Below are 22,830 nucleotides of genomic sequence, written 5' to 3' on the forward strand. Positions count from 1 at the left end.
TTCCCTCCCTCCCTCCCTCCCTCCCTTCCTTCCTTCCAAACTCACTTTGTAGACAAGCCTGGCCTGGAATCACTGAGATCTGCCTGCCTCTGCCTCCTGAACACTGATATTAAAGATGTGTTGCCACCACCGCTGGGCCTGAAAATTTTTTTTTAAATTGGATATTTTATTTATTTACATTTCAGATGCCATTCCCTTTCCCCATTTCCCCTCCCTAGAACCCCCTATCCCATCCCTCTTCTCCTTTTTGCTTTTATACCATTTTAATTACATGCATGTATTAAGGTCAGTTCTAGGTTGAGGGTCTAGCAATACAATAGATGCAAAAAAATCAAGGAACAAGCAATACAATAAACACAAATAGTCAAAGAACAAGCAAAGCATTAAACCCAATTATGTGGACATTCCCATGATCACTGTTTCTAAGGGCTTATCGAGATGACCAAAATATTTGAGCCTACTTCCCTGTCCTAGCCCAAAGTCATTTTTTTTTTTTTAAGACAGGGTTTCGATGTATAGTCCTGGCTGTCCTGGAACTCACTCTGTAGACCAGGCTGGGCTTGAACTCAGAAATCCGCCTGCCTCTGCCTCCCAAGTGCTGGGATTAAAGGCGTGCGCCACCACTGCCTGGCCCAAAGTCATTTTCATGTCTGAAGCCTACTTCCTTGTTCTAGCCTAAAATTTATATTCCTGTCTGAAATTCCTTCTTTGTTCTAGCCTAAGATTTATATTCCTACCTGAAATTCCTTCTTTGTTCTAGCCTAATGTGAGATGCCTGCCTGAAGCCTACTTCCTTGTCCTTGGTCAATGTCATATTTCTGCTAAGCAGCCCATTTCCTTGTCCTTGGGCCATGTCAGATTTTTGCCAAGCAGCCCCAAAGGCTCTCTGCCTCTCCCCCTTTTTTATTTCATTAACAAGACTAAGACTGTCTTAGGTGGTTCTGACAAGAATGCCTTCCTTACCCATCATGGAATATGCAGTATCCAAAGCAATGCACTTCTGTCTTAGGTTGTTAAGGCTCTATGCAGAATCTTACCTATCCTTGGCTTCCCAGCCTGTTAATTTAATAAATCTGCCTGGGGGGTCCATTTTCAGGTTCAAGCCATGTACTTTGGCTGCCAACATGTTGATGTTGACAAGCTTTAACAAGATGGGCAGGAATAAAAGTACTCCCAGGACAAAAAGGGCTAGCATGATCAAGCTATATATGCCATTCTTGAAGCTTGACCAAAATAGAAATACTGACCTCAGGCCATGGGTAATTTTATCTGCAGTATCTACTGCATCAGTGCTTAGCAGAGCAGCATTATTGAAATTCATAAGCTCACTGTGTATCATTAAAACATCCAGAGAGGTGTCAGAATTATGCCAAATACACTGTCTTTAATCACAGCAACCTGTCAACATGTTTGGTAAAACATTCTCTTTATCTGGTTCCTTTCATCTTCTGTTTAATCTTTTTAGATCTCAGACAGGACAGACAGAGCCCTGGCCAGTTTCAGGCAAGCTAACAGCAGCTGAGGGATGAAGCTGCTCACCTACTGTCTCACTTTCTATCTTAGTTTTGACGCTATCCCTACTGGGTCAGTGGAGCATTCAGCCTTGTCAATATGGTGGAATCACTTGGAAGCTTTAAGAAGCTCTAGCTACCCAGGTCCTACCCTCATGTTCTGATTCGGTGGGCTGGAGGTGCTGCCTAGATATTCTCCAGTTGTCCAGATTCTGGTGTTTCTGTAAATAGAGACCTCATCTGGCACAGCAGGCATCTTGGTCTTTGGCCACATGTGCATGGGGTGAAGGTAATTTTCAGACTAGCTTAGTATTTCACTGACAGCCATATATGCATATGATATATCTTTTAGTGATAACACTGACTGAGCCTGCCACACTCAGGCTAGCTAAAGGCCATATCCAGAGCTGTCATCAGCTCTCCTCACTACCTCCCCATCACATGCTGCTAAAGAGACTGTTTCTGACTATGATATAATGTGTGACAAAGGCCTAGGATAAATGGTCTGGCTAGTGTTCTTCCCTTCACCCAAAGTGAAATATTATAGACAATTTCAACAACATGCCCTTGAAGTAGTACTTCTTGACTTCAGCTTTTAAATAGAGATCACTGGTAAAGCTTTAATTATGAAAGGTCCTCTTTCTAAACACTGTTACATATGATGTACAGAGAATACCAACTTTGTTTTACTCTAATTCCACATCTCCTGAGTTCTAGAATTACAGGCATGTAGAATTGTGTTTAGTTTACATGATGCACACAAGGGGTCCCAGGGCTTTGGGCATACTAGGCAAGCCTTCTGACCAAGCCACCTGGAATAAGTGCTAGCTGCTTGCTTCCCTCCCTCCTTCCCTCCTTCCCTCCTTCCCTCCTTCCCTCCTTCCCTCCTTCCCTCCCTCCCTCCCTCCCTCCCTCCCTCCCTCCCTCTCTCCCTCCCTCCCTTTTCTTTATGTGTTAACAAAAATTGTCATGCATATTTCCCTGTTTTCCTAACAACAACCTCCCAGGAAATGTTTTAATACATTTTCAGAATCTACTTTTTTACAAACATAGCTATTAGAAACTGTACTAATGATAGTGTTGCCTACAATTCCTCAAGTGCTTATTACATGATAGCAAATACACTGAGAAACTGCTCACTGCTTCCTCCTGTGGTCACTATGGCTCTATTGTACCTTACCACTGTCCCCATCTTACAGACGAGGAGGCCAAGGCTCAGAGAGGGTCCTTAGTATAGCCTGTGACCAGTGGTGCTACAATTTAACTTGGTGTCTGTTTGGTTTGGAGCCTTTTGCATGAACTGCTACCCAAACTGCCACCATGTACAGGTCCTTTCTATCAGAGTGGACAAGAATGGAAATACTATGAACTAAATATGTCTCCTACACAATGGCAGTGCTTAAGAGTTGTAATAGTAAGCATATTTAACTTTATAAAGGTAGGACAAGAATGAGTACTTCTGTGACTAATGGCTAAGAGAGCACATCTCCCTGGAACTGGGCAGTAACTCCAATCACTCCACACTCAGTTGCTTGGAATCAGTTACATCACTGAAGTTTCCACTAAAAACACGTAAAACCAACAAAAAAGATAGGACAGGGCCATATAAATACATACCATGTTCTAGTCTTTCATAGTCTGAATCCAGGAGAAATGTTTTAAAGCGATTAGACACATAATGGAAAGCCAAGAACTTTAGGTAATAGAGATTGAATTCAAACTCTGCTGGATACTGGTTGTGAACCTGAAATATACAAACAAAGAAAGAATGAGAGTCCAACAGCAGAGTAAAAGCCATGCCACAGAACGCTTAGCTGAAATATGCAGGAGACCTCTGGCCATCATCTGACAAATGCTTGAACCTCCACCACTACAGAGATGGGAGGGGCAGGTTGTTTGAGTTCCTACTATGTATGGCACTAGACTAGGGCTTCTTAAGTCATTTCTATAGCACTACAAGACAGGCCTTGTTGCTCTCAATTTACATGTGAGGAGGCTTAGGGTCAGCAACACCATTCAACAGAAACTTTTAGGCCCAAATTTGAATACTGTGTTGTTTGGCTCCATTCACAACACTACAATGTGCCAAAAAAAAATTGACAAATATAAATTAAGATAGTGTGTGGCTTTTCTTGTGTGGCAAACAGTGTAAAAACACACACAAATGGACTCATGAGACTGTATGAGCCAGAGGTCTGGATGTTTTATGTTACATAGAGTCCTCTAGATATACAGGAGACATGAACTATGAATATGGTTGTCTGAACAAGACCAGCTGACAAAACCAGCTGACAAGCTACTGTAGATGGGAAACTCCACAGCTGGACCCTAGATAAAGAGCTACAGGTGAACAATGGCTTCTGGGAGAGGAGAGTCACTCTCATGCAGGGATGAGCTCCTCCAGAAGGTGTCAGCCTTTGACATGTGTGTATATAAACAAAGTTAAAGGAACACAATAAGCTATACATACACATGTGTGCATACACACCCATACCCACACATACGTGTATATGTGTAACAATAATTAAGAGATCATGAGTCTGGAAGGGAAAGACAAGGTAGAGTTGGAGGGGTGGGGGTGATGTATACACAGTGTTCATGTATGAAGCTATCAAAAACACCTATTAAAAATAAACATTTGAAAAGTTTATCATCTGGTTAGACACCTGATTTTCTGTGATATTCTCTATTTTTTTCTCTCTCTCCCCACCCCTCTCTCACACACACATACAGAGAATACTTTAATGATTTTTTTATTAACTAAATGTTTATTTATTTTTTATTAACTAAATGTTTACTTTATTTATTAAGTAATGCTAAATAAAACAGAAGGTATGCTAAAAGCATCTGAAGTATACACAGTGGGTCTGCACACAATGGTGCCTCTTTCTTGTCATGTTCTGAATACTGAGGAGTGTAGCCTTTTAGAACTGTAACCATCTGTAGTATGAATTTTCTTATTAGTGAAAAATTCAAGAATTAGACCCTAATTGGGTATCCTGTGATTATAGTATAAAAACAACTAATTAGAAAGACTAAGAATAGTTGGGAAGTTTACAATTATAATTAAATAAAACTCAAGTCAGACAATATTATTATATAGATTTAGTATTGTACATTACAATAAGTCCCTCTGGCCTGGTTTGTCGGTGCACACCTTTAACACCAGTACTCTGGAGGTGGAGGCAGGTGGATCTCTTGGAAGTTATTGGCTAGCCAGGGCTACATAGTGAGACCCTGGATTTTAAAAAACAAGTTCTATTATTTTAAATTATATGTATGTGTGTGGGGGAGGGTATGTACACAGGAATGCAAGCAGAAGTCAGAAGCGTGTGATCCCCTGGAGCTGGGGTCACAGGCCAGTAGTAAGCCACCTGATGTGGGTGCTGGGAAAAGCAGTATGTGCTCTTAACCACTGACACCTCTCTCCAGCCTGAGACCTTGTCTTAAGAAAAAAAGATATGAGATTTAGTAATATTTTCCTCATTTCTGTAATGGAAAAATAAATGAAAACTGTCCCCTCTTGCTTTGCTAGGTGCCTGCTGAATATGCTGTAACAGTAATTCTCATGCAAATGCTTGCCCCTCTCCTTTGTTGTTGCTGTTGTTGAGTAGACTTTGTAGCTCTGGATGTCCCAGTCACTATGTAGAGCAGGGTGGTATCAAACTCATAGATCCACTTGCCTCTGGCTCTCAACTGTGAGATTGAAGGTGTGTACCACCATGCAGACCTTTGTTTCCTCTTCTGGTGGTGCTGGGAATTGAATGCAGGACCCTGCACATAGCAGGCAGGCCCACTACACCTCTGCACCCAGCTCTTCTGGTTCCTTTCTCAAAAGCAGCATTCAGACTTCAGGCTTCCTCCCTGTCCTGTCCTCTGATGTCATACAAAGCTTTCTAGTTCAAGATTCTGGATGGAATTAGTGTATACACAGAAAGCTGGTGATTCATAGAGCTGTGTAGCCAGACAGTGAAGACGAGGAGGATGGACCCTGGCTTCCTGCCAACTAAGAGTCCTGGGGAGGCAGAAACTGCAGTATGCTCAGATGGAGTAGTTTACAAGGACAAACTACTCCAGCAAACATGGGAACAAACATTCAGTAGTCATAGGCCAAGTCACCATTTCCAGAGGAAGAAAGGTTCAGGTCTCTATTAGAGAATTCACTTCATAAAAATGTTTGAGGGATACTTTAACACTGACAATAACTTGTGATCGCACAAAGTAAGATTTAGGAAGGACTAACAGCATATTTTGTACTGTGCTGGCCCTTGACATAAGGCTTTAAAACTCATGATATTAAAAGGCAATGGAAAATGGCTTTGTTTTAAAGCCATTTGATTTATGTGAAGTTTAGCAGTTTTCAGTTGTATAGGAAGCAAGCAACATTCTGGAATCTACCATGCAGCTATCAGTTATAGCTATTTACCAATATACACATAAAATTTTAGCATAACCAATGTCTGGGGGCAGCTGTACTGATCCCCATGTAAGGTTACAAGGAAGGAACTGGTCTTTTTTTTTTTGTTTTTTTTTTGTTTTTTTGAGACAGGGTTTCTCTGTATACTCCTGGCTGTCCTGGAACTCACTCTGTAGACCAGGCTGGCCTCGAACTCAGAAATCCAACTGCCTCTGCTTCCCAAGTGTTGGGATTAAAGGCGTGCACCACCACCACCTGGCGGAAGGAACTGGTCTTAAAGGGGAAAACAGCTTTTGCATTTGGGTTAGGGCCTTCAGGGTTGGCATACAGTAACTGTGAGAAGGAACACCACCACATCAGGCCAGAGTGAGCCAACTCACAATGTGAATAAACCCTGAAGGCACAGTCAGCACTGTTAGGTTCTCAAAGTGAGACATAATGAAAAATACGTGTTTTCCCCTTTGGTTCTACAGGTTTTTTTTTATTTGTTATTTTTTGAAAAACAGTTATTTGTTTATTGTTATGTTTGTGGGGTGTGACAAACAGGGCACTGCAGAAGTTCCTTCATCTTGTATTCTTGATGAGGCCATTTTGGATTTAACTATAATTTGATCTCCTTGATGGAGAACCCCATGGAAAGTTGCCCAACTCTTTTCTAGGAATCTGAGGTCAAGATGCCCCAGCTAACTTAATTTACCTTCTGTTAAACTTCCTGCTTGAACAAACCTCTCCCTCCAGCTAACTGGTTATCTTAACTTCTGTTAAATTGCTTGCTTGCATAAAATCTCCCCTGCAGCTGCTGAATGAGATACCAGATGTGGTTTTTGCCTTATAAAAACTCCTAGCTCTAAGTGTTTGGGGCTATGCTTAGGTTCTGAATGACTGAATCTAGTCCCAGCAGGCTGGAATAAAGTCTTTCAATTGGGTACGAACTGTTGTTTTAGTGGTCATCTCTGTTTGGGGGGGGGTCCCATAAAACAGTTGTACTTGTGCTAGTGTTTGTGTGTGGAGTCAGAAGACATCATATAAGAGTGGGTGCTCACCATATGAGTTCTTGGGACTACACCCAGGTTCTCAGGCTTGGTGGAAAACACTTTTAGCCTCTGAGCCATTTTGTTGGCTCTGGTATTGTTTTAAAAATAAACAGGTAAAAATTTCATTTTTATGTTTTGGCTATATTTTCCTTTTGAAAAACTTGGCTCAATTATTTCAAGGAAAGGAAGCATCCTGTCATAGTATCTTTTCAGTTAGGCCAATTACTATTACAAATAACAAAATCTGCAGATGTTGCTATTATGAAACAGTGATGTAGCATTACTCTTCATCTGACACCTGGGTATACTGGCATAAACAACAGCTTTTTACATGATGAGGAATTTCTAATTTAAGAATGGTGCTTCATCTGTTTTCTTTGTATTGTTAATACTAATAGACATATCTTGGAACATGTCCATGAAGTTTCTTTTGTATTCAGTGTTATAGATTCTAGAATGAGCAGGGAGCACATTCTATCCAGGGAAGGTTTTGCTTGCCACTGTGAAATTTTGAACTTATTTTTATACTGTTGATGAGTCTGGCTCTGTTTTGTGTACCTAAAAGTCTAAGGACAGTATTAATTAAAATTATTTGGTAAAAGTCAGGAGCATTTACTTGAAAGACATTCAGAGAAGGCATTTGCTAATGCCTCAAACCAGTGTGCAGGAGATGATGAAACACTACTGTATAATTAAGTCAGCAAGAGTCAGAAGCACTACTTGTTAACTACAGATTCCTTAGATTCCTCTGTTTTTAAAATTATAAACAATCTCTCTGTGAGATAAAAGAATTTTCTTCATCCAAGTTGATACCTATTGCGGTCAAGTCCCTAAAGTATCTCAGTTACAAGACCTTTGTCATGGCTTGTCTACACTCAGATGACTATGTATGAGGTATTATGTCAACGGCAGGTTCAGACAAATTAAAAATTCACTTAAAGTTTTTCTTAGCATGACACAGCTAGCACTGATACAGCAGTCCAGTCTTTAGACCCTGAATGCCACACTGTATTGGTCATGAAGCTCTTACCTGTAAACAATTGAGCTTTCATTAAAAGTTGATTTTGGCCAGGATATGATGGTGCACTCCAGAGGGAGAGGCAGGAGCATCTCTGTGGGTTCAGTGGTGATCTGGTCTACAGAGTGAGTTTCAGGACAGAAAGGACTATACAGAGAAGAAACCCTGTTTCAAAAAGTTAAACTTTTAGGCCAGGTTGCTTACAATTTATTATAATTTATCCTAAAGCCAGCAGGCATATAACTTATACTTCACTATAGTTTATGCTAAACTGATTGTCTTAGGGTTTTATTGCTGTGAAGAGACACCAAGAGCATGGCAGCTCTTATAAAGGAAAACATTTAATTGGGGCTGGCTTATCGTTTTAGAGGTTTAGGCCATTATTACCATGGTGGAAAGCATGGCGGAATGCAGGCAGACATGGTGCTCAGAGTTCTACATGCAGAGTGACAGGCACCAGGAAATGAATGTCACACTAGACCTGGCTTGAGTATTTGACAAAGCTTACCTCATCCAACAAGGCCACACTTCCTAATAGTGCCACTCCCTATGAGCCTATGGGGCCATTTTTATTCAAACTCACTGATTAATTCTGCTTAAGGAACTCAGAGACTGCATGTTGCCTCCTACAGACTACACCCTCACGCCTCACTGCCAATAGTAAATCAGAAGACTTGCATTCGAAGAAAGGAATATTGTATGTGGGGTTCAATGATGTTCCTATGGGAGGACAGTATGCTTTATATATTCATCAATTATGAATGACATTTGTACAGATATTGATTAGCTATACAGAATTTGGTAAGACAAAGAGATTTAATACATTTAGCAGTTCATTTAAGCTTAATTCAACTGCAAAAATGTATTCTTCTGAAATATTCCTCTGCTAAAGGAAAAAAATAAAATTTTTCCCCTTAAAATTACAGTTTTACTATATAGCCATGGCTGTCCTGGAACTTGCTATGTAAACCAGGCTGGGTTAGAATAACTTACGGGACTCTTCCTGCCTCTGCCCTCTGAGTGCTGGGATGACAGGTGGTGCATCACATGCCTAGGTAGTAAAGAAGGCTAAGGTAAAGAACCAAAACAAACAACCCCCAAAAGGAACATGGAGAGCAGAAGAACACAGTAACAAGCCCAAACCAATCAAGCAGAGTACTGGAGAGGAGACTGGGGGGAGAGTGGCACTGGGAAGCGGAAGAGTTCAGAATCTAACAAGTCTGCTGAGGCTACAGAGCACCACTCAGCAGCATGCATACAGATGAACTGGGGATAAATGGAGACAACAGAAGACAGCAGTTAGACCCTAGAGTTCTTCTTGCCTTAAATGTTGTGAAAACCCTTTTCAGAATAAGAGACTGGATGTTAGTTTCTGGGAAAACCATCCTAGATAAACCTCAAACTTGACAATACCAGACAGGATTTGGTTAGTGAAGGGACTCGGCTGACAGTCTGCCTCCTGAACTGCAGTGTCTGCGGGTCCATCTTCTGCCCTAATGGTAGTGACAGGCAAGCTCTTCAGCATGGTCTGCTCACCAGCTTTACAAGTCTTTCTTGAAAGACTGCTGCTGTTTCCTTTCTCTGGAACAGCCACATACTGAAATGTTACACTTATTTTCATATTTGAGTAAACATTATATAAAGTTTCTTTAAATTTTCCAGTGTAAACATCAATTTGGCAAGTTTTAATCACGATACATGTGAGTCACAACCATTGAAACACAGGGGCTGGAGAGATGGCTCAGTGGTTAAGAACACTGACTGTTATTCCAGAGGTCCTGAGTTCAATTCCCAACAACCAGAGGGTGGCTCACAACCCTTTAATGGGATCTGATGCCCTCTTCTGGGGTGTCTGAAGACAGTGACAGTGTACTCACATAAAATTAAAAAAAAAATGATACAAAGCAAATTCCCAATCTTCAAGGCTACCTAAATGAGAGCTAAGAGATTTGTTTTTTTTCTCCTGGTCTCAGGTAAGCACAACTGTCCCCAAATATTTCCCTCATCTATTTGCCAAAAAGGAATACAAATAAAAAGGCTAATATTCAAACAGAAAACATATGCTATTTCTTGGAAACAGTTTCAAAGTGTAAGCTCTCTCCTGTTACAATTGGTTCACGTGTTGCTTGGCAGGTGGGCTAAGACCATGGCATAGGGCTTTTTTCCAAAAAGAGAAGAGAGCTATCACAGACACAGCTCCCATGTGTGTGGCAGGGCAGGGGGGTAGAAAGTCACTGCTAATGGCTACTGAGTGTCTGCTGGGTATTAAAACTGTCTAAAACTGTGGTAATAGTCATGCAACTCTGAGAATATCCTAAAAAAAAAAAACCCTTTACATTTAAATTTGTGATCTGTATATAAATGATAGTTCAATAAACCTCATATTGTAAAATGACTAGTAGAATAAAAACAAAACAGCAAAACATAATCACATGCCAATTTGGCCTCTCCAGAAGGCTGACTTTCAATTCTGAAACCGTTTCCACCTTTCCTCCCAGCAGGCACTCAGAGGCTCACTGCCATCTGAGACATGGGAGAGCCCTCATCTCCCAGGTGATGATGAGATGAAACAGGGCCAACTTTGCCTTCATGGTGAAAGCTTTGTGCCACCTGCTCTTCATTCCAATCCTTGTTGAGCAAGGGCTCAACAAGGGAGCTAACTGCCACACCTAGAAAGATGGGGGAGCTGGGGGCGATGTGCTGTCCCTTTCCTCACTGCATCTGATGGGTCACACACACAGAACACTCTCTTTATCAGCAGTAATTTGGTTACTTCAGTGAACTAAGCCCTGCTCCCAATCCCATCAGCCTGGCTGGCTGGCCCTACTCATTTCTCAAAGCTCATGCATGTAGCAGAGCCCACCCAACCTAGGAAGACCATATGTGGCATTTCAAGGCATGTCATACATAGGGACTTTTGCTTTTAATCCATACTTTGGGGGCCATGCCCATGTGTGCTTCCCTTCTTTGGAGATGGTAATTTAGAGTGCTCATTTCCTTACTTGTGGGCTAGCTCAACAGCCAGCTTAATACTCCTAATTTCAGAAACTGGCCGGAGTTCTTCTCCATTCCCAGCATGTCCTATGACTGTGGTGCCGCAGCAGGTACCCAGTATGGCGCTTCCTTCATGTCAAATCATCCTAAACTCACTGCACTTACCTGGTGCACACAGTCTAAGAACTGCAAGAAGATGGGAGCAAAACCACTGCCCTGAGAGTTAAGGGCCAAGCCGCTGCGCTGGCTGAACTTATGACCAAAAGAGAGCCATTCTTTTTCCACCAACATCCGGAAGCCTTCAATTGTCCTGTAGAAGGGATCACTGAATAGCTGTACCAGGGATGTCACCTATGGTAAGAGCAGATGGGTACCTCATTAAATTCAGACCTAACATAGTCTTGTTGCATTTCCTTTTGATGACAGCTAATTCACACGCAATGTTACCTAACGGGCAAATATGCTGACTAGCTGCTTCAGGATGGCCAGTCAAATATATTTTAAAAACTTTTCAGGAAAAATAAAACCCCAAATTCACTTTTGCTACATGCTGTCTTTTTCAGAGAATTAAGATCTTAATCCGTAACTGGCTAGTTTGTCGACTATGATACTAGGCAATCAGTTCAAACCTATCCTACTCTTTGGCAGGGGTAGGTTAATGTCTTAATGTTGTTGACATTAACACAAATTTTCTTTTTTACTCTGGAGTAAATAGGGGCTTAAAGAAAGCTAGAGAAAGGACGGGGAAAGGAAGAGAGGTCCATGTTTCATTTTGTTGGTCAAGGGCTCTAGCTGCAAGCCTGTAAGGTGCACCTGAACAAGTGGAAGGTCTGACAGCTGGCCCAGATCTATGAAAGAGCAGTGCTATTGAATGGCTTGCCAGGGGATGGTTAGCAGGGGTCTTTCTCTGTCCATAAACACACTAGTCACTAAATAAACTGATCCTGAAGGTAAAAAAACTACATTGAAATACAAATATAAAATATTGAAAACCATGTGTAACACTTTACTTGTGTAGTGATGTCCCAGCCTTCTTCTAAACACACCCAGACTGAAGACCCATTCTCAAGTACTTCTGACACGACCACAGCCAACTGCATTATCCTGTGAAGCTAAGAGAAAAACAGAGGCTACCATTAGAGCAAGACATTTTTTTTTTAATTTGGGAATTTTACTTTTTAGACTTATTAAATTTTGCATAATATAAAATGGGAGTGAGACTTATTCATTCACTTATTTATTTTATGAGTGTATATATGTAAGTGCAGGCATGTGTGGTCTGTGCTATGACACGTATCAGAGGACAACTTTGGGAGCCAGTTCTTGTTACCTGGCAGGGTCGGGCTAACTTCAGGTCATTAGGCTTGTGCATAAGTGCCTCTATTCACTGACTTCCTCAAAATAACTTTAGATTTACAGTGTCTGCTGTAACACTTCTTGTTGGTTTTTCAAAGTACTTTAAAATATTACAAATATCACAATTTCCAAGGTAAAACAATAGTTTCTGGACTATATTTTTTCAGGGGAGTGGAGATATAAGACCAATATGGAAATATATTTCTTATTTCTTAGCATCAATGAATCTACTTCATGGGCACCAAAGGGATGACAATTCCCCTAACTACTTTTCAAATAATTGATAGATGGAAATAATAACTGAAGTTATAAAGCCAGGGTCAGAGTCCTAATTTTCATGTTTCAGTCAGCCCTACGTAAGAGCCTCGGCCAGTGAGGCTACTGATCACAGTTTTCTTTTTTTTATTATTTAACTTTATGTGTGTGGGTATTTTTTTCTGATTTATGTCTGTGTACTACTTGAGTGCCTGGTGCCCGTGGAGGGCAGAAGAGGGTGTTGGATTCCTTGGAACTGGAATTCTAGATGGTTTTTAGCTGTCATGTGAATGCTGGGATTTGAACTCAGGTCCTCTGAAAGAACAGCCAGTGATTTTAGCCACTGAGTTCTCTCTCCAGCTTCATACTGTTGCTTCTTCATTATTTTGTTTACTCTGCATTATGAGCTATGACCACTGACTAAACGAAGCTCCTTTATATTACTAATGATTTTTTTTTTTTGGTTTTTTGAGACAGGGTTTCTCTGTGTAGCCCTGGCTGTCCTGGAACTCACTCTGTAGACCAGGCTGGCCTTGAACTCAGAAATCCACCGGCCTCTGCCTCCCAAGTGCTGGGATTAAAGGCATGAGCCACCACCGCCCAGCCTATTAATGATTTCTATCTTCCCCAAACATTCCCATTTTCAAGGAACAGCCTGACAATGGTATTCTATAACCTTCTCTTGTGTTCTGATGGTGCAGACTTGCACATTTTAATACATTGGATAGTTTACTTCTGATAGCATTAAAAGTCTCAGAAATACTGTAAGACCATGTGGATCCTCTTGTCGTGAGTGTTCTTAATTGCCATCTCTATAACTCTTTATTTGCAAAAGATTATTATCTGTGAATACATTTACGTGCTATGTGTATGTATGCTATATGCATGCAGGTATCTGTGCAGGACAAAGGTGTCAGGTCTCTTGGAGTTGGATTTATGGCAGCTGTAAATTATGCAAAGGGGGTGCCAGGGTCCTCTGCAAGAATAGGACATTCTTTAAACTACTAAGCCATTTTTCCAGCCCAGGCAGATATATTTAAAAATAATGTGTTAGATCCTGCTGCTGAAGACATTAACTTCTCTGGTTATAGAACACTGAGAAATCAAGCAGGACCTGAGCTGGGAACTTCTTTCCTCCTGTCTAGCACTCATACTACCTGAAAGGGTATGCAGGTTGGGGAGTGTTATCCTTTACAGTCTTAGTGAGTTGTGGTTCCTGTGTGTAACACTCCCAACTGGACAGGCAAGATATGCTCCTTGGCACAATAGTGGCAATTCCATTATAGTGGCAAACAACTGCCCCTGACTGGATTTGAGGCCTGCTCCACAGGAGGGAATTCATGGCTGGTCCTATAAATCTGGGTAAATACTCATGGCTGGGAGGTCATAGGTCCTAGTGGGAAGGCTACTACTGTTGTTTTTCTAAGTAACCATGATATATCTGCCAAACTGTATTCTAAATAATTATGCTCATGCCCACAGTTTAGTGCTGCCATCAGCTTTGGTCAGGAAGCTTCTTTTTGTAGTTGGCAGTGTTAACTCTAGGGACTTAATTGGCAAAAGTGATGAGAATAATTGACTGTGGAATGTTCAGCCTTAAATGGAACATCTGTATCCAAGGCACTGGGAACATCATGGAAGTGGAGACAGAAAGAATCTAAGACCCTGAAGGTAGAGACGGAATGTTATGGAATCCTGTCTTCTGGAAATGACTTGGCTGCTGTACTTGTGAAATCACAGCAGCTGTGCTTACCTACATGAGACTTGCACCTGACTGGGCCTATCAACATATTATCCCAGATGGAGGAAGCTCTCATGAGGACCCACCCCTCACTGAAGAGCTGTAGGTGATTAATGGGTGCTGGGGGAGGAAGAGACATTTTCTTCAGTGGAGTAGTCATTGGTGAGGTTCCCATGGCCCTGTATATAAGCCCTTACCATGCAACCCTAATGAAATTACCAAAGGCACAACCACAACCATGACAATAGAAGGGGCTCACAGAAATGAAGAGGGAAGGAATCAGCAAAGTAGGAGAGACACAATGAGAGTAACAAAGTGTAAATATGATAAAAATATGCCATATTTACATGTGAATGTCATATTTGTATAATGAGTGCTAATAAGCAAAAACCCAAGGTATTAAAGGAGATATAATATAAAATAAAATGGCCATGTATAATTTCCTTGAAGTAGAAAAGTGATAGTATTATGAAGTGGAAAAGACACAGTTTCTCATTGGTTTTTGTTACAGAACTTTAGGTTTATTTTTCCGTGATAATAATTCCTGTTTTAGAGACTTAATGTTTTCTTGTACTAGTGTGATGGCTGTGTAACACGGGGATGTGCTATAAACACTGCACTTACATTTTTAAAAGGATGGACTTTATAGTAAGCAAATTATGTTTAAAAGACACTTTTATTTGTTTATATTGTGTATTGTACAGGAAGAAGCTTCTGTCTGTGCTCAGGTTTTTGGCTGTGCATCTAGCCTTTAATGGCTGAGCTATCTCCACAGCTTAACAATTTCTACTGTGATGACCATCACCACCACAACCACCACCACCACAACCACCACCACCACAACCACCACCACCACAACCACCGCTACAACTACTTCTACTTTCCCTCTTCTTCCTTCTCTTCCTTTTTTGGTTTTCCAAGATAAAGTTTCTGTGTGGCCCTGGCTGGCCTTGAACTCAGAGAACTGCCTGCCCCTGTCTCCCAAGTGCTGCCCCTGTCTCCCAAGTGCTGAGATTAAAGGCATGTACTACCGTACCTGGCACCTCAGTTTAACTTCTAACTCCAGGCCAACTGACTCAAAAATCCACACTGAATAATTAGTTAGGGAGCATAAACAGTACAGATTTCAAACCCAAATGTCCCAAATTTGAGTTTAAAAAAGCACTTTGAGCAGGATATGACACAGTATGCAGTAGAAACCCATCTTTGATGTAAAACCCACATTTCAAACAGACCTGGGTTATTTTAAAGACAGGAGCAAGGTATAGAGAAGGGTCCTCATTTCTCTCCTCCCACAAGCTATCAGCCCCAGTGTTCTGGGGGAAAATGCTGCTAACACAAGTAAAAGAGCAGTACTACCTATCTTTAGCATTTCATTTCCAGCCCAGGTCCACTGTCTAGCAAGGAACGGAATGTATCAGAAATGTCTATGGGAGCTGGGTGGTGAGGGCAGTTTGAGGCTGGGACTCATAGCTTAGAGACAGAGCAAAGCACCAGTGCACTTCGTCCATGGGCACTCAAGAGTATCTTAAACTCAGGAGAGTGAACATATCCTGATACATTTTTGTAATCAGCACACATGTGGGTATGTTTCTCAATAGTTTAAATGCCTTGATAATACTCACTGCCCTGGGTACTGATGTCAGTTCTTGGTGTCTTTACCATTTACTCCACTGACTCTGAGAAGCAACTCTTCCTTGACAGAGCAGGACTGGATAGGGAGTTGGGGGAACTAGAGCTGTAACTCTGAGACAAATGTCTGTTAGTGCTCATGGAGCCCTGGCTTTGATCTCCAGTACTGGGAGGTTCAGGTAGGCAGGGTGCTTGGAGAAAAACTAAAACTAGACATCAGAGGAACTAGAGTTTCCCACTGTGTAGAGGGGAATATGAGCACAGACACAGTAGGTTACACTGAAGAGCTAATGCTCTCTGCCAAGTTGGCATTACTGTCTACAATGTGCAAGTAATAAATATCTTTCTTTCTGTGGTTTGGAAGAAATATAGGCATATGTGTGTTGTCAAACCACATTTCACTTGATTTCTCAATAAAAGTTCAATTAGAAATATCTTCAGGGTAATTTGGCTAAATGATGATGGATATCTAGTTCTCCCAGACCTGAGGTAGGCTTGAAGTATCTAGTATCTGATGGCCAGTGTGTGGGTGAATCTAAAATCTACAGACACAGAAAAGGCAGAAGTGAGAAAAGGGCAGGAGGTGAGAGAGTCAGGGAAAGGCATGTGCGGTCAAGCAGAGATCACCTTCTGTCCGGATCCTTGTGGACCTGACAGCAGCACAGCACATCTATGAAAACACATGACTGACTTTCTTGAGCACCAAAAAATTTCTATATGACATGCCACATTCTATTATACAGAGAAAACCCCAGATGATCAAGAATTTCCCTCCTCACACATAGGCCCTAGTTTTTGGAGCTGAGAGGCCTTTACAGAGTCACATGACAAAGGAGAATGAGGAAGACAGGGGAGAAAACATGCTTTTCAGATGTGGTATCCACTTCGGGATGTTCTCTGAGTTACACAACAATTTTTCCCTGACGTTACCTGTGGGAACCACTCAGACTCTCCCAGGGCCTTCAGGAATGTCACTTCTGAGTCTGTAGGGATGGTACTTGGGATACAAGCTCTCATCAGCTTCTTAAAACTGGACTTCACTTGTCGGATTTCGTGGAACTCAACAGGAACAAACTCACAGTTGAAAGCAAATTCTACCTTGGAGCTCTGAATATGAAGATACAGAGAATTAGGCAGATACTGTGTTAATATAAAAGAATCAAACTTTCCCCAGGGAAACGCTTACGAATCGACATCCACAAGATGCCTAGGAGAAGTAGAAGCTGCAGTGGATCCAGAGGCCAGTCTGTGTGGGTCTCCTGTCAGTGGTGCAGCCAGCTCTATCGGCTGCCCAGAATGGCAGGTGAGTGCTCTCTAGGGGTAGATGGCTTAGCTCAGGAAAGTTGTCATTCTGAGAACTTAAGAGACTGGTAGGCTGCAGTTGATGCAGTATCTAACACCAAATATAAGTCAATTCTAAGGCCATGAACCTATGGGTCAAAGAACCACCAGACATGGTGGCACACTCCCTTAATCCCAGTGCTTGGGAGACAGAGGCAGGTTCTCTGAGTTCAAGGCCAGACTGGTCTACAGAGTGAGTTCCAGTTTAGCTAGGGCTACACAGAGAAACCCTGTCTCAAGGAAAACGAACAAAACAAAACACCCACAAACCCCAAAACAAGCAGAAAGAGAACCAGTGACTAAAGAGCAGCATGGTTAATCCCACAGCATAAACTTCATTTCCCAGGATACACTTTGTTAATCGGAGGGGAATATACACTGTTGGGGGGGCAGAACCAAACCAATAAAATTCTGTAGCTATAAACTTATTTCTTATTATGCAAATATTCATTATAAAAGTATAAAAGATAAACATTTAGAAAGAAAGAAAAATTATAATCTCATTGCATTATGGTTACTTTTTAAGTCATTAAGATTTTTCCTATAATAAAATGAATATTTATTGATTTTTGTTATTTTTTCATAAAATATACATCACCTATGTTTACCTGCATACCCTTTCTTTTGTTTTCATTTCACATGTAATCTACACTGTGAGGTATTAACTTTTGCTTGTACATGTGCACTCAAGGACAGACAGACAGACAGACACACACACACACACACACACACACTCTAAAAGATAAGATCTCATGTATTCCAGGTTAGCTTCAAATTTGCAAACTGAGCTGAGGATGACCTTGAATTTCTCTCCTGCCTCTAGCTCCCAAGTGCTGGGATTACAGGTACGTGCTACTATACCTAGTTTCTGTGGGACTGGGGATCAAACCCAGGGCTCTGTGCTTGCATTCTAGCAACAGAGCTTCATCCTTAGCCTCATATTTATCAATGAAGAATGACACAGAAGGAGGGATGCAATTTCAGGTTGATAATTTGGCTGTCTAGGTCTAAAGACTTAAGAAGATCTCTAACTTCTCATGCTGACGGATGGATCATTCTTTGCAGTCCCTCTCTCTTTCTTTGATATCTACTGGATCACCTGTTTTTCAAACAGCAAAACTGTATTCTTGAAACTGGTTGTATAACAATGTGAATGTACTTAATACTAGGAACTTAAAAAATTGGTTAGAATGGTAAATGTCCTTTTGTCCTACAATTTAAAAAGTTAAAGATGGTACAGCAGTTAAGAGACTGCTCTTCCAGAGGATCTGGATTCAATGAACATAAAAAATAGATTATTAAAAAATTAAAACGGTTGCAAAGGAGATATATATATATACATATATATATATATTTGACCCATTTAATGTTTAATTTGATTTTTGTTGTTGTTAAAGTCCTATTAAAATTAAAAAAAAGAGGCTGGGTGTGATGGTGCAAGTCTTTAATCCCAGCGCTCAGAGGCAGGCAGGTGATCTCTGTGAGTTCCAGGATAGCCAGGGATACATAATAGAGACCCTAACACAAAAAACAAAACAACAATTAAAAAAAAAAAAAAGAGGATTGCAGGAACGGCTCAGTTGGTAAAGTGCTTGCCTTGTAAGTAAGCATGAGGACCTGGGTTCAATTCCCTTTCTGCTTCCTTTGTTGGGATATGAAACATCCAAAGTAGTGGCAACTGAAAATCATAAATGATAGCTAGGACAGAGCACATGTAAGACTTACTGTAAGAAAAAGGAGGAGAAAGGGAGGAGGAAAGCAAAGATTAAGTGGTTTGCCTTTTTTACCGAATATACCTGATCACAAAGCCACTGTGAGGCCCCATACAGAAAAGGAATACCAGGTGAGTATTCACACAGCCTAACCTTGGGAGGAAACTCAGAACAAGTATATGTACCAAAAACAGGCCTATTCTGGTGCCATGAATGCTGTGCAGGCACTCTTCAATTGCTGTCGAACAGAGTTCTATTTTTTAGATATACAATTAACTCCTGTATCAAAAGAGATGTATACAAATTTTAAAGCTGAGCATGAGCTAAAGGTTTCATGGGCCTCTTCCCTTCAGGGTGGTGACTAATTGGTTGCAACTGTCTAGGTAGCAGGGAAAGAGTTAGCCATGCCAGTCTGTTCCAGCAGAGATGACTCAGTCATTGGCATTACAAGGGCGGAACAAGTGGGCTCCTGCTGAGAGTGGCTTGCACACAGTCTCTGCTCTATGGTTCAGCCAAAGGTCTGTCTAGACTGCTCAGTGCTAGACTTTGAGATTTCTGAATTAACAGATACTTCTACTTCCTCTATATATGTTGGCAGAAATATTATTTTAGCTGAAGAAATTACATTTATTTGCTGGGTGGTTGGTAGCACATGCCTTTAATCCTAGCACTCAGAGGCAGAGGAAGGTGAATCTCTGTGAGTTGAGGCTAGCCTTGTCTACTGCATGAGTTCTAGGATAGCCACGGCAACATGCAGAAACCCTGTCTCAAAAAACATCCCACCAAAACAACCAAAAAGCAAACAAATAACCCCCCCAACAACAACAAAAGAAGCAAAAAACTCCAAAACACAAAAATACATTGATTGATTGTGTACGTGTGTGTGTACATGTGTGAGTGTGTGTGTGTGTGTGTGTAGGGTGTAGGGTGTAGGGCAGGGTGGGTGCATACTACAACACTTGTTTGGAGGTTAAAGTTGTTAGTGCTCTCCAGTTATGTGAGTTCTGGGGGTCAATTTCAGATCATTGGACTTTGTATCAAGAAGTATCTTTACACACTGGGCCAGCTCAACATTTATTTATTTTTTAATGCATACTCAGAAAACATTAATTTAAGAAATTACTGGTGCTATTTCTACAGCTTATGAGATCTTACATAGTAACGCTCCTCTAGCACAGAATTAGCAGCTGATATTTTTGAATTATCTAATCTTAAAACCCATATCTCTTCGTTTACAGTTCTGAAAAGTTTGAAGAAAATGTTCCTTAAAAAACAAGGCTTTATCTCCCGTTGCCTCCAAATTTGGTCCAGTAATCTCTGCCATTCTACAGTCTTCTGTATTAACAGGTCAAAGGATAAAGGTCGTTTGTTTTACACTTACAGATGCCTGTGGGAACTAGATGAAGATGGTGGGAAATACAGTCTAAATAAGCCTTTCTCTTTTGTATTTATACTTCCTGATATCCTTTATGTTTTTTTTTTAAAGACCATGAAAACTCATTTTCATAGCTAATAAAATACACACATAACCACCCACACATAAATAAATATGTATGTATATGTGTATGTATGTATAAACATAAACAGCTTATTTAAAAAATAAAACCTTTTATCAGTTCTTTTATGGTGTAGATATTCTTATGTATGGGAATCTGTGTATATGCAGACTGAACAAGCATGTATAAGCAGGTTTGTGTGGAGTCCAGATAGAGGTCAAGCTTGGTAGTAGTTCCTCAGAAACCATCTACCTTTTTTTTTCTTTTCTTTGTTTCCATTTTTCATGTGTGTGTATGGTGTGCATGTATTTGTGTGAGCACATGGGTACACAGGGAGGCTCAGGGTGATGTCAGGATTCACTCTCAATTGCTCCTCTACCTAATTCACTGAGGCAGAGTCTCCCAGTCAAACCAGAGCTCCCAATATGGCTAGTCTTGCTAGCCAGTTTGTTCTGGAAATGCTGCTTCTGTCTTGACAGGCTGGAATTACAGGCAGGCTGCTATGCCCATTCAGCATTTAAGTGGGTTTCTGGGGACTCACTTCGCATGTTAAACACTTTAACTGTTGAGCAATCCATCTTGTTTTTTTTGAAACAGGGTCTTTCAATGGAGTCTGACCCTTGCTGGCCCACTGGTGAGCTCCAAGGATGTTCTTGTTTTACCTCTGCAGTGCTAAGGATATAGGAATGTGTGAGTATCCCAGTTTTAATGTTGGCACTAGGAACTAAACTCAAGGCCTCATGCTGGTGTAGCAACTGCTTTACTGACTCAGCTATCTCTCTAGCCTTTTCTGTGTTTTCTTGAGACAAGGTTTTCATACAGTGGGGGATGGCTTTGAACTCCTAATCTTCCTAAGTACTGAGATTACAGGTGTGGTGGCACTATTATGGGTGGTTTAGAATTCAGGTGTTTTTTTTTTTCTTGAGATTATTATATCTAGGTTAGGAATTATGCTATAAAAACTATGATAAAGTTAGTTTGTGATAGGGTTCATAAGCTGCCTTTAGTTTTTTTCATGTTTTCTAAGTGAGAGAAAAAGCTTACCCGTAGCTGTGACTTTTCACCAAATATATAAAGGGCGGCTTGTCGTTTCACGAGTTGGTTTTGTAGGTAGGTGCTGTTACTGAAGGAAGCTGAGTGATCCTTGCCTGCCAGCCTGGCACCAACATCAATGAAGGATGTTGGGGAGCTGATCAAACGGGTGCTGGAACGAAGACTTGCCCATACGCCTTCACAAAAGCCAAGAAAACGGAATGAGGTGATGTGAGATGCCACTGAGTAAGACACATGCTCTGGGGACAGTTTTATCGGTAACATAATCTAATCTTAAGGCGTAATCAATCTAAGGCATGGATCATAACGCTCATTTGGCATTTGTTTTTCAATATGAACATTATTTGATATAGTAGTTTAGAAATCATTTTGTCTTAGATTTAGAAGAACTTAAGAAATCATTCGTGTCTCATTTCATGTCATTGTAAATGTGGCATTTAAAGTAAGTCTGAGAGAGAAGCAGAGTGTGTGCTGCGGGGAGCAGAGTGCAGGCAGGACACGGAAAGGCCAAGCATGGGCTCTCTGCAGCTCTCAGGACTCACAGGAGGAGTGCTCTTCTGATTATGTATTTAGCTTAACAAGAAATCATATCACAAGGTAAACTAAAAATGTAAGAAATCTTCTAAAGCCAGAGGTTGCATATAGAATGCAAATCTAGTTAGGTTAAAAAAATGGCCTAATTTTAAACGACTACAAATTATTTTATAGAGTCTCCATAAAAACTAAAAAATATAAATTTAGTAATGTGCATTTCACTTAATTTAGTAGTTAAAATATATGGTCAGATGCAGACATTTTTTAAGAGAAAGTCCATCCATAGTAAGAAGAGCAAAGAGTCATGTCGTATAAGCCGGCCTAATTTATATTAACTAGAAAAATCAAGGACTTCTATGTGTGAGATGATTAAAATATCAAACATCCAAACAGGCATATATTATTACAAATGCAGCATCTTTAAAGCAACAGAGCCTTTCACACATGGCTGCAGAGATGAGGTAAGGGGTGAAGAGCTCCCTAAAGTTGGGTTTCCTTGTGTAAACCTGGAAAGGCTATTTCAGAATCTTCCCCAGTGATAAATACCAAGTTTGTTTCTAAGTGACTGAGGTTGCCTCAATAACGCCACGTTACCTACTCTATCAGCACTCATGGAGCTTAACAGACCAATTTGCAAGAAAAGGGTAGGGGAGTTCTGCTTAACATGAAGGTCATGTAATCTGAGGCATTATGGTAATGGTTTTTTTAAATGCAAACACAGGAATGTCATAATACA

The 22,830-nt window shown here is 40.8% G+C and overlaps 1 protein-coding gene across 2 annotated transcripts in view; it reads right to left on the bottom strand.

Annotated features, from left to right (window-relative positions):
• Positions 1 to 22,830, bottom strand: part of Sbf2 (SET binding factor 2) — a 307,253-nt gene that overhangs the window by 11,108 nt on the left and 273,315 nt on the right. For both annotated transcript variants that reach the window (XM_028768018.1, XM_028768017.1), the window contains 5 exons: positions 21,552 to 21,736; positions 16,889 to 17,065; positions 11,985 to 12,086; positions 11,140 to 11,325; positions 3,129 to 3,255 (listed from right to left, as the gene is read on the bottom strand). In XM_028768018.1, the coding sequence (XP_028623851.1) occupies positions 3,129 to 3,255; positions 11,140 to 11,325; positions 11,985 to 12,086; positions 16,889 to 17,065; positions 21,552 to 21,736 (777 nt within the window). The remainder of the gene's footprint in view (positions 1 to 3,128; positions 3,256 to 11,139; positions 11,326 to 11,984; positions 12,087 to 16,888; positions 17,066 to 21,551; positions 21,737 to 22,830) is intronic.

Source organism: Grammomys surdaster, unplaced genomic scaffold (genome assembly GCF_004785775.1).
Source record: "Grammomys surdaster isolate TR1022 unplaced genomic scaffold, NIH_TR_1.0 184, whole genome shotgun sequence".
Classification (NCBI taxonomy): domain Eukaryota; kingdom Metazoa; phylum Chordata; class Mammalia; order Rodentia; family Muridae; genus Grammomys; species Grammomys surdaster.